At 44.0% G+C, this 15,337-nt stretch overlaps 1 protein-coding gene across 1 annotated transcript in view; it reads left to right on the top strand.

Annotated features, from left to right (window-relative positions):
- Positions 1-15,337, top strand: part of LEPR (leptin receptor) — a 943,611-nt gene that overhangs the window by 493,376 nt on the left and 434,898 nt on the right. Inside the window, exon 6 of the mRNA XM_085602358.1 lies at positions 2,710-2,855. Coding sequence (XP_085458484.1) covers positions 2,710-2,855 — 146 coding nt within the window. The remainder of the gene's footprint in view (positions 1-2,709; positions 2,856-15,337) is intronic.

Raw genomic sequence — 15,337 nt, 5'->3', positions numbered from 1 at the left:
AACTTCTAATTGGGACAAGATGGAGTAATAAAGTTTAGGCTCTCTGAACTCAGAATTTAATAACACATCTTTTAGTAAAGATGCTTTTTAAATTGTGTGTTTGAAAATGCCACTTTTAGAAAGTCAGCATTTTCTTGTTTAAACATTCTGTCTGCCTCTGCCTGTGTGTGTATTGACTGTCTGGTTTTGGAGTGACAGGGGCAGGGGATGTGCATTCACTGTAGAAAGCCAATGCAGAACGGGGGGTTGAGGTGTGCCTGTCCCTCATGGATGACTAAGAGCTGAGCTGAGCTGAATGGGGCTTGGCTGCATTTATAGTAGTGGGAGGAGATTTTCTTGCACCTGGATAGGGTCTGTCTCCCTTGCACAATGCTGTCTCCACCCCCTGTGGTCTTACTGCACCATTGAGGACAGAACTGGTTTGGACTGGGCTCAGAGACTCTTGTACAAGGAGAACAAAGACAACATGGGATATACGTAGTAAACCTTAAACCCCAAAACTTTAGTTCACTTCTGTACTCAAAGGAAACCTTTGCCAAGGAGAAGAGCTGAAGAGTTGTGAGGGGGAAATACTGGCCCTTTGCTGTGTGCTGCGTGGGATTGGCCTGCAGTCGCTGTTTCTGCCAAGGAAAGGAAAAAGACTAGAACTTTGCTGTGAACCTGCTTGAAGAAGATCTCCAAGGGCAAAAGTGTGCTGGCCTCCTGTTCTGAAGTGTCAGGGACACAAAGACTTCACCCCCAGCTCCCCTAATTTCTGCTGCTGAGAGTTCTGACCTGCCAGGAGGTGTCTGTTCCAATTGTGGGCCTCTGGAGGTTGTTCCTTCTGTTGGTAGCTGGGAGAAACCCAAAGAACTGAAGAAACGGACGCATTGCTCTTCTTGCAGCGGTTTTTCCAACGCAGCACCGCTGTGCTAGAAGAAATCTCCACGTGTCGCCATGCTGCTGCCGAACTGACGCAGCGCCTGGAATCGCAGCTGAAGAAACCGATGCAGCGCCGCTTGACACCGCTGCATCGTACCTGTGCTGCAAGTTTTCTCAATGCCTCACCCGAGGACCAGAATCATCTTGGAGTCAATGGATCACTTCCCCCTACAGACCGGATTCGACGTATCCCTTTTCCTGCGCACAGCAGAACTGTCGCATCACCTTCTCATGGTCTCAGGAACTGCTGCATCTCTTTGTTTCTCAACGCTTCCCATCTCTGCGGCCGTTTGGCCTTGTGAATTTTGACACATCTACAGGTACTTTGTGAGAAACCACGCATCCATAGTTTTCTATGGACACAGTTGCTTGAAAGCTTTTTAAAGTCATATTCTGTTACATGTATGTTGGATTTTTGTCATTTTGGTCTTGTTAAGTTTAGATAAAGATACCTTATTTTTCAAAACTGGTGTGGTGTTCATTTGTGGTGTTATCACTGTATTACTGTGTGTTTTGAGTTCAAATACTTTACACATTGCCTTTGGGATAAGTCTGTCTGCTCATGCCATGCTACCCAAGAAGGTGAGCAGGCGTTATCTAAAGTGTGCATCCCCTTTACCCTGACTAGAAGCAAATGTCCGTATTTGGACAAAGGTACCTACCTCTGGCAACTAGAGACCTCCATTTCTAACAACAAAGAGGTACTGTGGTCGATCTACACAGCACGCTAACTGTTTGAAGAACATATACTGTACGGCTATTTGCAAATATACTGTTTGTCCTGGGTATTACCACTAAAGTGAACTACCCTCAATGATGAAAACCAGTAGGACTGCTGAGTGTCAAGTAAGCATACTTCTTCCTGGGACCAGTCGCTCTTTCGAGTCGCCATACCACAAGAAATCAAGAGTGTCTGTCACATACTAGAGGTGAGGAGGGCGAGAACGATTCCGAGCCTTCTCAGGAATCAACCAGCTCGCTATCCTTTACCAACTTCAAATGATGCAGAATTGGTCTGGCTATCCATGTTGAGGTGTAATGGAAATCAAAGGGTGAAGTATGTAATTCCATAAGGGGTATGGAGTATTAAAGTGTTTGCTGTACTTACGGGGTTTAAAATGAGCCATTCTGGAAAATACTCCTTGCGATTAGAGACGGACTCGATTGTTTGAACCACTTGGATGATCCTGTTGACAAACAGACTATTTGACAATGGTTTTACACACTGTGGGCACCAGTATGAACTGGGATCATCCTGCATGCAGTGCAGTTAAGAGTTAATCCCCGCAGATTGGGGAATAACCATGCAGCCAGATTGTCTGTGTCAAACTACACATGGACATTATCCCAATTAAATGTTGGTTTCTGTTCTCATTTACCACCAACTTGAGAGCCGGGGCAGTGCGGAGGATGGATAGCGTGTCAGTAAGCATGATAGGATAGAGCCAGTTAGTAGGGAGCCATTAATGCCCCGTGAAGTTGGAGCGGGGTCAGGCACAGGTTCGCCTGCACTTTAACCAACAGCCCCTGCCTGATCCTCTTGTGATTTCCACCAGACGAATTTTCATGCATGTATAGTCAGGCCCAACATTTCCACTTCTGAAAAATCTAATCTGAGTACTGGACCAGTTGTGATCAGGCAAAGCTGCATTGCACCCTGGATAAATATTGCATTTGTTCAACTATTTTCACAAAGATTAAATAATTGACATACAATAAACACAAATACATGTGAATTATAAACAGCAATTAAACGAGAAATTACAATATATGTGTGTTGTTTTGTAGTGAAACCCAATCCTCCATTAAACCTGCAAATGAAAATAACAGAGGAAGGAGAATTACAACTGTGCTGGTCACACCCCGAACCAATACCGTATGAGCTTCAGTACGAGGTGAAGCACTCTGGGAACATGTCTGGAAACATCTGGCAGGTAATTTCATCACCCATCCATTGAAAAGGTCAATATGAAGGGCTCTGTTTACTAGCATTTTTCACATGTACATAATGTGGCCTGGCCTATTAGATTGATAAGGCATGCGAGAATTACTTTTGCTGCACACGTGACCTGCAATGACAACTTCTGAAAAATAGGGTGCGATGTGAAGAGCAGACAACAAAAAAAAAAAAAAATGGTCTAATAGCTTGGCCTAAGTTTTGAACAATGTTAAATTACACATGTGATGCTAGTTAGACTGAGTTTTCTCTTAAACATTATTTTGGTTGCAAATGAGGATTGCACTTTGGCCATCATTAAGAACTGGGCCTTTGAAAACGTTTTAGCAGTGTTCTCTTCCTTCAGTAAGGTAAGGACTGGACGACTTCCGCAGTGTATGGCAGGTGGGCTCCTTTTCGTTTCTCAAGGGCCCTCAGACTGCTATCCCCACAAAACCAGAAACGTGTACAGTCAATAACACATAGCCCAGGTGTATGAACACACAGCACAGACTACCTGACTACTGCAGCATGTGTGAGCTGGTGTATATGCCCAGAATGTGCCCAGGGGGTCGAGTGGAACATCCCGCCAACGGTCTTCACCATAAAGCGCACGTTCTATACCACTCCTAGTGTGCTCCTAACCATCACCCCCAAGGAAGACACCTGGAACCTCCACATACTCTGTAATGACCTGTGATAATTAATGTTCAGCAGTAGGGGATACCTCTGCTTGTACGTGCCAATACATGTCTCTTTTAATATTACAGAGGGCACAATACAACCCCTTTTGTAATGCCAAAATGAATGGAGCAACCAGGTTCACCTCTCTGTTCTAACACCTTCTGTGAGCTCACACCCAGAACTGAAGCTGCAAAGTCAAATCTTGATGTCTTTCGAAACCTCCCCCCCACCATGACATGTCCTCAAAACTAAAATGGTTAATTTATGTCTTACAGCACTGTTACCACTCACCACTAGGTTAATTATCCCATCCCCTGGATGTGGATCTATTTTCTTACCCTCAAGCCGTCAAACAATCCATCACTACCTCTTGCATACAGAAATCCTCTGTGGACCTGGATAATATTTCGAAATACAAATGTATCTCCCTTTCAGTCTGTGTTGTAAAGGCTCTTTAACATTTCACCTGTTAACTTTCATCACACCTGGGTTATAATGGTTTCTTAGTGCCTGTCAGTCAGGACTCTGTAATTAAATATCACAGGTTTTAATTACAAGCCCCTTGGCATAGGGCAAGTGACCTGCGCCACTGGGAGAGGGCAGAAATGCACTGTATCTACAAGATATGGCATATTTCTGTCTTCTCCTCCTGCTCTGATGTACAATGGACTGCCTAGCGCCGACGCAGGCGCCTCCACCCCATGGTGCAAGGATGCCAGTGCCGCATATAGCATTGTTTCTGTGCCGGAAGGGACATCTTCCAGCACAAAAAGAATCCATGGAGGCTTTTACCTCTGCAGCACACAGAAAAGAGGGAAAAAACGTGGAGAAATAAATATATTTCTCCTCGTTGTGCCTCCCCTGGAAAGGCATACAATTGTGATGCATTCCCAGGTTTATAGATTCTTGTAAATCTGGGAATGTGTCAAACGCCATGGATGTTACCGGCGAACACCCACTGTAATAACCATGGCATACCTCCCCATCGCAGACTGAGACAACCAGAGACTTGCGCTGCGTAACCTCACTCCATATCTACAAGGCAATGAAAAGCCATACAGGGTGGCTTTACCTGGCCTTGCAGATATGGCTAAGCCTATGCTCCACCGGAACATAACAAAGAGAGACGTTCAGGTGGCACAAAGGGCTTGTAAATAAGCCCCCACCATTTTATTAGATTTCTTGGCCACACTTGACACCATTGATTATCAGATGCTCTTCAACAGTCTAGCGTACTCAACAGTGTTAAGGGAACACATTGTTGTGATTTACCCCCTGCATTCAAAACCATATCCACTGAGTCAAGCCAGGTCCATTAGTCTGAAAATCTCAAAAATCAAATATGGGGAGCTCATAGGCTCTGTTTTATCTATAACCCTTTAGGATTTCCTGAACACCCAGTGGAATGATCTTGCAACCTTCATGTGCAGTTTGATAAATAGAGTCGATTTGGAGTTTGGCAGAAAGGGTACTCCATCACAACAGCCACAGAGTACCCTCTAAAAATGGGTGGGCCTTCATTAAGTGGAAGGCGGAGAATACTCCGTCTCTGCTGCTAACATAAGCCTCCAATGGCCCGACAGAGTAAGGACTGTCGGAGGTTTGGTCATAAGTCCACCTACCCGATTTAGAGTGGACAAACACATGGCCAGTTTTCACTGTCCATCACCATCAGGTAAAAACTGGCAGTAATTGGCAGTGAAAATTGCAAAATGCCTCCCCCGTCATGGGAGAAATCTCCCACAGCGAGGGGGGATTGTTTTTTTTTATTTTCCAAAACAAAATCCCATTTTGGAATCTTGTTTTCGAATTTTAAAAAAACAATGTACGTCTATTGACAGAGCTGTCAGGCAAACTTACAATGCATTGCCAGGAACTGTTGGGATGTCAGTTCCTTCAAATGCTAGAAATGTCTGCTGAGCCAGCGTACATTTCAGAATTTGGCAGTTGGAGAACTCTGTTAGGGCGATGGAGTAGTTTACTCCATTGCCCTGAAGCAGTAAAACCCCATACGCCAAACTCTAAATTGGCCTGTGTGTCACCTGCACACTTGCATCCACTAAGGGGTGCTTAACCACTCATCCACTGGAAAAAAGACTAATCCTCACTGACTCACCTTATTTACCACAACAGCAAACCTTATCCACGCTATTAATTACAATTGCAAGAGTCCAAAACCATCGACCTCATGTCCTGTTTGGCTTCAAATATCACAACCATATCACAACTACTCAAGAGTCCATCCAGAGGATTTCCATAAAAGAAAAAGAGTGAATTTCAAATGCTTTGACTGAGCCACAAAGATCAAAGATCAAACTGTCTGTTCACCTGACTACCATTTTAAAGTGTTTGTGTATTCCTGTGGCATTCTCTACCATTGAGTCTTAGTCTGGAAAATTGCTTTCTCAAATTCAGGAGGGTGCTAAAAATCTACAATAGTTCAACGATGGACCCTCAAGCACTCCTCTTCAGCCATCCAAAAGAAACATCATGTTTTCTGTAGAGTCATAAGGTTTTTCTTTATTTTTCCAACACAATACATGTTTCATCATTACTGACTTCTTCAGGGCTTCTCAGTCATCACTAAACACCCACAGGTACATCTAAGCAATATCAAAAATATCACTGTTGTTAAAACCATCTAATTCTAAACACTCAAGTATATTGTGGGCACTATTCAGGGTGTACTGATGTCTCCCTGAAAAAAGAGTTCGTTCTCCAAAATCTTTTGGCTACAAATCAATTCCCGGTAGACGCGCTTATGTGGCGTCAACATTTACAATCATGTGTATGTGGCGTTTAAGTGTTTAGAATTAGATGATTTTAACAGTAGCATTGGTTTCATATTGCTTAGATGTAACTCTGGATGTTTAATGATGATTTATACAAGGAACAACATGGGCATAATCACTCCATACACTTGTTTCTCCACACAGAAAACAGTTCTGATAGCTGTAAGAAGTCTGGTTTCGGATGTCAGAGGACACAAGTTAATGGGCAACAACTGTGTCGACTGGAATCTTTCACCTCTGGTGTCCTGGAGCTTCTGTAAAGCGGATCCTACAACTTGGGCCCAAGTCACCCTTTTAGCACTTGATGCTTGCCTTAGGCAGACCCGTTTAAGGCTTACTGAGTGAGGTGCTGTGGGCCAGAAACTCATAACTCTAAATGCATCAAATAGCATTCAATAAATCATTGTCCAGCCTGTGCTTTTTTAAAAAAAAGGAAAATAATGCACACAAAACTGAATAGCAAATACATAATGACAAATAGTTACAAAATGACAGGTGGAAATAACTATTATTAGCCTTTTCAAAGGGAAGAAATCAAACCTACAGCCTTTGGTAATACACATAGCATGTTATATTGAAAGCGTATTAGTTTTACCACAACAACATCAACACTTTACTGTGGAAAAATGCAGACTTATGGGCTTGAACACAACATTTTATTCACAAAAAAGAAAACGTCATACTTTACACTAGGCTGAAAAACAACCTCTCGGTGCCAACAAAAACCATCACTCCCAGGGCAATATTCAAGCTCTGCCCAGAAAATAATAGACGAAGAGCCCAAATACTCCCTGCATTATAATTCTCCATCCTAGGACACTTAGAGCAGCATATTTCTCCCTGTGCAAGAGGGCTGGGGGCACTTACTCTCTTTCTGAATGGCCCCTCAGAAGCACCAAACACTTTGAGGGTACCCTGCACTCTCTTAAGGTGGATACAGTTGCAAAGCCCTGGAACATATGAAGTGCTCCAACACGTGGGGTGAATCTTTCGGGTGCATTGCAGCTACAGAGGAAGAGAACTCTTTTCTCTTTCTTTTCATTTTTTGCAGTCAGGTGGCCAATGGATGCTAGTGTGTGCCCTTGGCCTTTTGGACACTTGTGCAAGTATTCCCACCTACTAGGATTGTCACAGCCACCCCAAATCCCTGCCTGCTCAACACAGGCTCCTGCATGCTGGATGGTAAGCTGGCTGTCTTTCTCACCCAGCTTATCTGCTCTCATCCTGACAGGCGCAGAAGAGAGAGGGAGTGCTGGGGATTGTTTTTCTGGAGGGGAGGAGGGGTGCCTTCATCGCACAGCTATATCTCACTAGTCCAGGTGCTCCCCTAAGTAACACAGGTAATCCTCTTCTGTCCCCATGGTCTATACAGGTCAACACTCATTCTTCCAATCTCTAAAACATATATCATGTCTTGTCCGCTGGGGGGACCCAACGTGTTTTGAGGTCCTGGGGAATACAAATTGATCCTACTGGTTCCTTCCTACAGGGTATTTTGTGATCTAAGCTTCATAAGCAGCCTCACCAGCATCAGGATACACACCGTAGTCATGTTCATGCTACACATGAGCAGATAGACCTTTTGGAAATATCTTCGGTCTCTTTGGCTAATTTTAACGGGGTCATCTGCTTTGTGTACATAGTTTCATGCTCCAGGCACTAGATGTATGTTTCTGGAGACTCCATACATCAAGAATTGTGGGTGAGGTTTCCTTATGCCTTTCTACAGCTTTTGCCGCTCCTGCGTTCTTTCCTTCAGCAGTAGCCAGCCTATAGAAGCCCAGACTGCCACTCTGTCCCACCCTAGTCATCTCCTGACCTGTGGTCTTCCTGGCATCAGCACATCAAGACTCTCCATGACGCGTATGCTGTAGTTCTTTTAGAAACGCCAGGACTTTTATAGAAGATATACAACTCCAGTCATATATTCTTCAACCCCGCTATCCGAACTCACTTCGGTATTTGGGGCTAGAGATTCAACCGAAATTATTCAAAAATGGGCTAAGGCAGGCTTCCGGAAGATCTCAGATTTGATACGGATCAATAGGTGGCTGAACATTTCCAAATTGTACGACCTAATTCTGAATGATTTCCTTCTTCTCGGGTCATTTAATATTCTTATCAATCTGCATCTGTTACAGATTATCGAACGTAAAAATCTGGCAGATGCTCCTTTTGAAGAAATTACAGTCCGGAAACCAGAGGAGTGGATTTTTTTTTTAGTCCCTATCACAGGTTTGCTCTCTCTGAGAAAGCAATAACAAAATTGGAAAAACAAAAGGTTTGGAGGCTACAGCGAGTATGTGGTCCGAATTAAATAAACTTAATTTTACAACATTAAGGGGAGCTAATTGGCGCCAGAGGCTATTTTTCAACAAATGGCTTCTATATAGAACCCCACATTTCTTAACTAAGGTTTACCTTAGCCAAACCAGTCAGTGTTTTCGCTGCTTCAATCATCCGATTGCCAATTGGGCGCATATTATATCACAGTGCCCTTTAATTCAGAGGTTCTCGAATGAGATTTTCTTTCATCTGGAGGCTTAATGTTTCATCATAATAGACTCCAATAATTGGCTGAAAGTTCTTGGCTATGACCCTTCTTTATTTCTCTCTGATAACTTGGTTAAACTATTATATATCACAATGGCGGTCGCCAGGTCCCTTTTGCTTCAGAGATGGCGATCAGACCTGGTACCTAAAAAAGGCGAATGGGTTTGGAAAATGAAGCAGGTTAGGAATAGTGAGCGCTTGTATGCATTACCAATTGGTGGGATTAAGAAGTTTGAAAAGGTCTTGGTAGCCCATTTCGACTGCATAAAAAAAAGCTCTTTAAAGGTTGTTCTAAATTTTCAGAAATGTTAACTAATGTTGTATGGGTTGACATATTTGTATACTCATTTGCACTTTTTTGCACTATATTGGCAAAACTTTCTGCTTTACTCGAACTTATATTTTATTGTGTTATGGCACTTTAGTGATTATCTAGTTATTGGTGAAAGAATACTGTACCTAATCTCTAATGTTTCGTCTAATCCAAGGTTATTGTATTTGCCTTTGACTATGTAACCTGTTTTCAATTTACTTTTTTTAATCGATATGGCTATTGTGAAAGGTTATTTTTGTGGGGTGGATATTTGTATGGTGTTATTTGGATGAATTTGTGTATTCTTGATGGAGTTCAATAACAATAAAAAAAATTTAAAAAGACTCTCCATGACATACAACTCCCTTTCTGCGCTTTCACACTCCCTGCACTTCAACCACTTGTAGAATGTCTGTGTGCCCTGCAAGAGCCTATAGTACTGACTCCTAGGTGCCCACTACAGGACTAGTCCACAGACGTCCAGGGGGCTCCTTCTTAAGAGTGTCCAGCAAATTGTTCCTCTACTGAACCTGAAAGGTAGTCAGGGAGGTAGTGTATGTGGCTCTGAAGTGACCAAGTCCAGAACACAAGCAAGGAGTCTGCAACACTTTGGAGCATCAGCAAACAGAAAACACAATATTATTTCAAGTCCTGAAGAGCATCACAAAAAAAGCATTGGCATAGCCAATAGGTCTCGCCTTTGGGACCTTATAAGTGTTTAGCCATGCAACAGTTGATGTTGTTGCACCAAGGATTTTGTACAGCATAACTAAATACTTATAAGGTCTCAAAATCGAGGCCTATTGGCTATGCCAATGCTTGTTATATTTCTTAGTGTGCTCTCACATAACAATTTTAAGATTTAACTAGGGAAAGCTCACCAACGTTTGGTTAGGATCTCAGCACAGTTCAGACTGACTCACTTCTGCATATGATTTTGGTATGAACCTTGGAATGATAAAATACAACCCAGTGATTGGTCCAGATTGTGTTACCAGGCCCAGAACCAGTCCCCTCATAGGTCTGGCTCTACCCCAACCCTGCTTGAACTTTACAGGCACCTGCTTGTTGGGAAAGACCCACTTTCCATTTGGGCCATTCTGCCTCTGTCAAACATAAGGTTCTGGACAATATTCTTTTACAGACGTCCAATGGCGTCATCATACGCAAGTTATCTAAAGGATTTAACACAGAAATTCCTTTGCTTCACAAATGAAACAAGTTGGTTTGTTAAGGCTATCGTAGGAGCATAACAAAAACAAAACACCCACTAGGCGTACACAACAAACTTTTCAATGGCCTGCCATCTAGGCTACTTACCTCAGGTGTGCCGTAAACCAGTGTTGTAATGCAAAACGATGCCCCCCTGCAGAATGTGGAGAGGGGCCGCAGAGTCTCCCATATCTCAGAGATATTTTTGGCCCTTCGCTGAATGGGGTCCCCTTGAAGGCTTGAGGAGCCACTTTGCGTTCCATCCTTGTCAGTGATTCCTTGCACACTCATACAGCACTATTGCCAAATTAAAGAGTAGGACCTCTAGATCGGCATCAATAACAACTTTGCGTTGCGAAGCTGCCTTCCATGGCATGGTTGGCAGATTTGGGACTCATTCATGGGGCAGCAATTGCGATGAAGGCCCGTGACACATCTGAGGGCACAACCCATGATCGCGCAGGTTAAATTAATCCTTAATAAATAAAATCCTGTTCAAGTCACCAGGTTTCCAGGGCTGCTGAGGAAATCCGAAGAATAGTGATTGAAAACAACTCACCCTTGGCACACAGTGACTCATTCTGGTGCATATCAACATAGAACATCAAGATAACCTCACCAAGCATCAGTCACCATCATCAGCCAATCCTAGCTTACGTTAACATTACGTGACCCAAACCAACATCGCCAGACCATTGCGCAACACGGACTCTGATCGTAGTCTTAACAGACACCACTGTAAGCCGGACCATCAGATACATAAGGTCATCTACAAATTGCTCTGCCTCAACCTCAGCCTAAAAACAGCCTGAACCAACATTATGCACTTGAATGTACTGCATCATTTCATATTCCTCAGCAGGATTGAATGTGCCCGGGCTGATTTGAATCGCTCTGTGCAGCAGGCACATTAACCCACGGTACTATACCACGAGCTCCAAAAGTGGGGTTGCAGGGAGAAATAAATTAAAACAAACTTTTGCTGCTCCCTGCGGGTCACCATAATGCAGGTTGACGGCTGATACACACTCTGCTGCAGTGGCAGCAAAGTGCTCCTAACACGGCTACCGCACCCGCTCCCATGCACTGCCCCTCCCTCCCACATCTCAAGTAAAATAGATCAATGTCTAAATTCTTTCTGACACTTCTCATCAGCTTGGTTTATGGATTTCCTGCTGATAACTGACTCGCCTGGTTTACGCTCGCCTCCCTCACCGATGCAGTCCACTGCGCTCCCATGTCCAGCTCACAAGCAACGCCTCAAATCCCTAAAATGGCCTCCTCTGTTTCTTATTATTTGCCACCACTTTCTAGCTCTTTTAAACTAATTTTTGCATTTATTATGTCTGTATGGGAAGCTAACATAACAGTGGATTAATGTGTTTGCTGCAGAGAAGAAATGTGTGCAACCTGTGGGATGTGTGCGCAAATGCCAGGAGGGCCAAACCAGGATTTCATTTGCCTGAGGTCGATAAAATGAAACCTAACAAGAGACCCATTTTTTAAGCATATTGCGCCGTAACTCAGTGCTCCGCTCATTGGTGTGACTATGACATCATTGCATCTGACAGCGCGAGACAAGTTTTCCTTGAAGCGCGGTGCACGCGCACTGCAAGGAATGCGAAGTATGCAGCTGGCATCCGGCCGCGATGCTGCTCGCTCCTGAGCTTCGTAGGCCAGGGGAGAGAGCAGGCAGGACATGCACCCACCTTTAGCCGATTGCGTGCTGTCTTTCTTGGAAAGACGCACGCAAAGGCCAATAGCGTGTTAGCAACAAAAAAAGCACACGCTCCGAGTTGAAAGTCCTTACTAGAAGCCTTGCAGAGCAGCGCATGCGCCCTGGATCAGGCGAGACCTAAAAAGCATGATGATATATACACGCGCATGATTGCTGGAGCAAGCTTCGCCATGCACTATGATGATGCAATCAGTTGCATGGGGATATGAGGGGGAAGCAGGACACCAGGTGCTGTATTATACAAGTGCCCCAGGGGAGCAACGGGCGTTTGCGCCTGGTTTGCGCGCCCCGGGGGTACTTTGGTATTATAGAAGGGGCCGCAGACGCTCCTGTGGCCCATTCTGCAATACCGATAGAGCTGGTGCATACAATGCACCAGCGCTATCTTCAGGGTGCATTCAGTCATTTGCATGGTGGTGTGCCCCATGCAAATGAGGGAATCCCTTTGCCTCTGTGCCTGCGATGTATTACAGATACGGGCAAGGAGACAAAGCTTTCAGGAGGTGCACTGACAATGGGCTATCTAAAAGGTGGTGCACTGTCAGTGTGCCCCCTGATGACAGCCCTCTGCAGGGGGGTAAAGGGCCCTCCCGACATCCCCTTGCAGGTGGGTGCAGTCACTCATTGCACCTGCCTGCAATCGCTCTCTAATGCCCCTTCAAAGTGCAGGCGGGTTGTGAAAACAAGGAGCAGCTTTAAAGCAGCCCCTCCATTTTTCACCTGAATGCACTGCCCTGGGGGCAGCTCGAGTTTGTGGCTGCCCTAGAGCAGCGCATTCATCATAATACGGTGCATTCTCATTGTTTGCGCTGGGTGAACCTTTGAAACAATGTAAATGCGCCTTTAGTGTAATACGGCCCCAGGGAGAGATCATGAGAAGACAAGCTCTCCCATGGAGTACTGGAAGCCAAAGGAAAAAAGTACTTCCTTGATGTGACTCTGTGCAAGATCCAACCAAGAGGATGGCAAAGAATCTATGCACTAGGTGAGGGACAACTCTAAAAAGAGGAAGACAAGCCATAAAACAAGAGGGAAGCAAATGAGATTGATAAGAAAGCGTATAAGTTTTGGCATTGACCACAATAGGTATTCGACAACAGCTGGAAGTTGCCTATAGACTCAAACCTAAAAATGGCAAATGCTTTAAATGCAAGATGTAGGGAGAGCAGTACTTTACTTGAAGGACATTACATCCACCACTCCTTGTGTATCCCCAAAACAACTTACATTGTTCATAGGCAGTGTTGAATGTGTCCATGACTTCACATTCAGTTAGGTAATGAACATATTTTGAACACATGTTTTTTCAGGCAGTAATATATAGCGCAAACTCGGGCCAAGCGCACTGTAGCGCTTTCCACGAGCATCAGATTTTTATTTTAGATTTCTAGGCACAGGGAAATTAAGTGATTTGCCCAGAATTACAGGATTTTGCGCCAATACTGGAAGTCAAACCTGGTTCCCACTTTCAAGGTCCGCAATTCTGGCCGCTAAGCCACATCTCCTCCCCACATTGTACATTTTATCCCAAATAAAATACATTTTCAAATGGGATATAATACTGGCCCCATCACTAAAAAAGGTGTATTGCAATAACACTGAAGTAATAAATTATACAAGTATCTGCTTTTGAAGCCTCATGGAATCAATGTAGTTCTTATTAAATATAAAACTCTCTCCTCCACTTTCACAATGCACATAATGGGGCCAATTCACTAAGCATTCATGACAGGAAATAGTACTGCAGTAGTTCGTTTACATACTCTTACATGCCTTTGTGAACCAGCTCAGAAACGACTAACAGGCACAGAGGGCACTGTACTTTCTTTATGTACAAACTGAATACAATTATTCGTTGAGTATTCCCATGTCATTCCCATTTTAGATGCTTGGAACCAATTAACAAAAGTGTGTAAGAGTACAACAGGATTGCTACAAACTCATAAATGCCTTTGTGCCTAAGTGCCTAAGTGGCTTGTTTGCAGAAATGAGCACAAAAATTTGTTTCTGCAGATTTACTTTAATAAACTCACATCTTCTAAAATTGTTTGAAAACAAAGTCAGATTAACACCAGCTGTTATTATGTTTTATGACTTCCAAGAATATGTCTTCCTGCTATGCGACTTGCGGGCTTACTGTTGCCAGCTTTCAGAGTATACGAAGCAGTTTGCAAACTTCTCCAGAAATCACTTACTTTTCGATGGATCGGGCGGTTTTGAAAGGCATTTGACACAGAGTAAAAATGTTGCAATTGTGTGCGATGCCCACAGGCAGCTCCAAACTGGGACAATCCCCATCTAATAGAACGAGAACGCTACGTCTGGTACAAACAGAAGAAATCCTTCAAGGGAATTCATTTAGAGTAAACCTTCCGAGCCACGAGGACCCGGTGCTAAAAGGGAGTGGTGCCTGTTGAGCTTTGAAACTGGTGGAGCACAAAATATAAATCTGAATTTCCTTTGCGTGGGGGGGGTCATGGAGTTTCTCGCACATAGAAAAGTCCGAAAAAATGCCCCAAAGTTTGCATTTTACAACACCAATTCTTGAAAAGTTACCTTACAAACCATAGGTTTTATAAGCAGTTTGAAAAGGGCACTTATGGAACACATTCCTGTTGTGTGACTAAAATATTGCATTTTACAGTCCAATTTCTGTTTGATTTGGATAACAACTGTGGATTTTACAGTTAGTTCAAATAACCTGGATATTCAATTCAATTCTACATGGTGTCGTCCTACAAATTTAAGAGGTTCTCAGTTTTTATTTGAATTACCACTCTTTCTTTTCTGACACAGGCCATAGTTTTGCCCTTCCCTGAATATGAACTTCCGACAACATCTTGAGAGGTGGTTCCTTGCTCACTTTGCCACTGGATTCAAGCTAGCCTGGCTGATGGGGCTGTTATCCCGAAATCGGTCCCAGGATGCTTGTTTCCGGTCCAGGGAAGACATGGCTTGGCAGTTCGGTCTGGACTGTTCCCATGGGGCACAGGGTCAGACTGATTTGCATATGGCTCAGGGTTCGATCGCTGGTGGCGGCTCAGCTCAGCACCAGGGCTCACTTAACCACTCCCCCCCCCCCCCCCATGGCCCCCAGCGCTTTGAGACCCGTAGGGGGGAGTAGTTCACGTTTTACAAATACCGGATTTACATTTAGGGCAGAACTCCTTTCATTTCTGCTTAGGGGG

Source organism: Triturus cristatus, chromosome 4_2 (genome assembly GCF_964204655.1).
Source record: "Triturus cristatus chromosome 4_2, aTriCri1.1, whole genome shotgun sequence".
NCBI lineage: Eukaryota > Metazoa > Chordata > Amphibia > Caudata > Salamandridae > Triturus > Triturus cristatus.
This window is presented reverse-complemented; position numbering and strand designations above follow the sequence as displayed.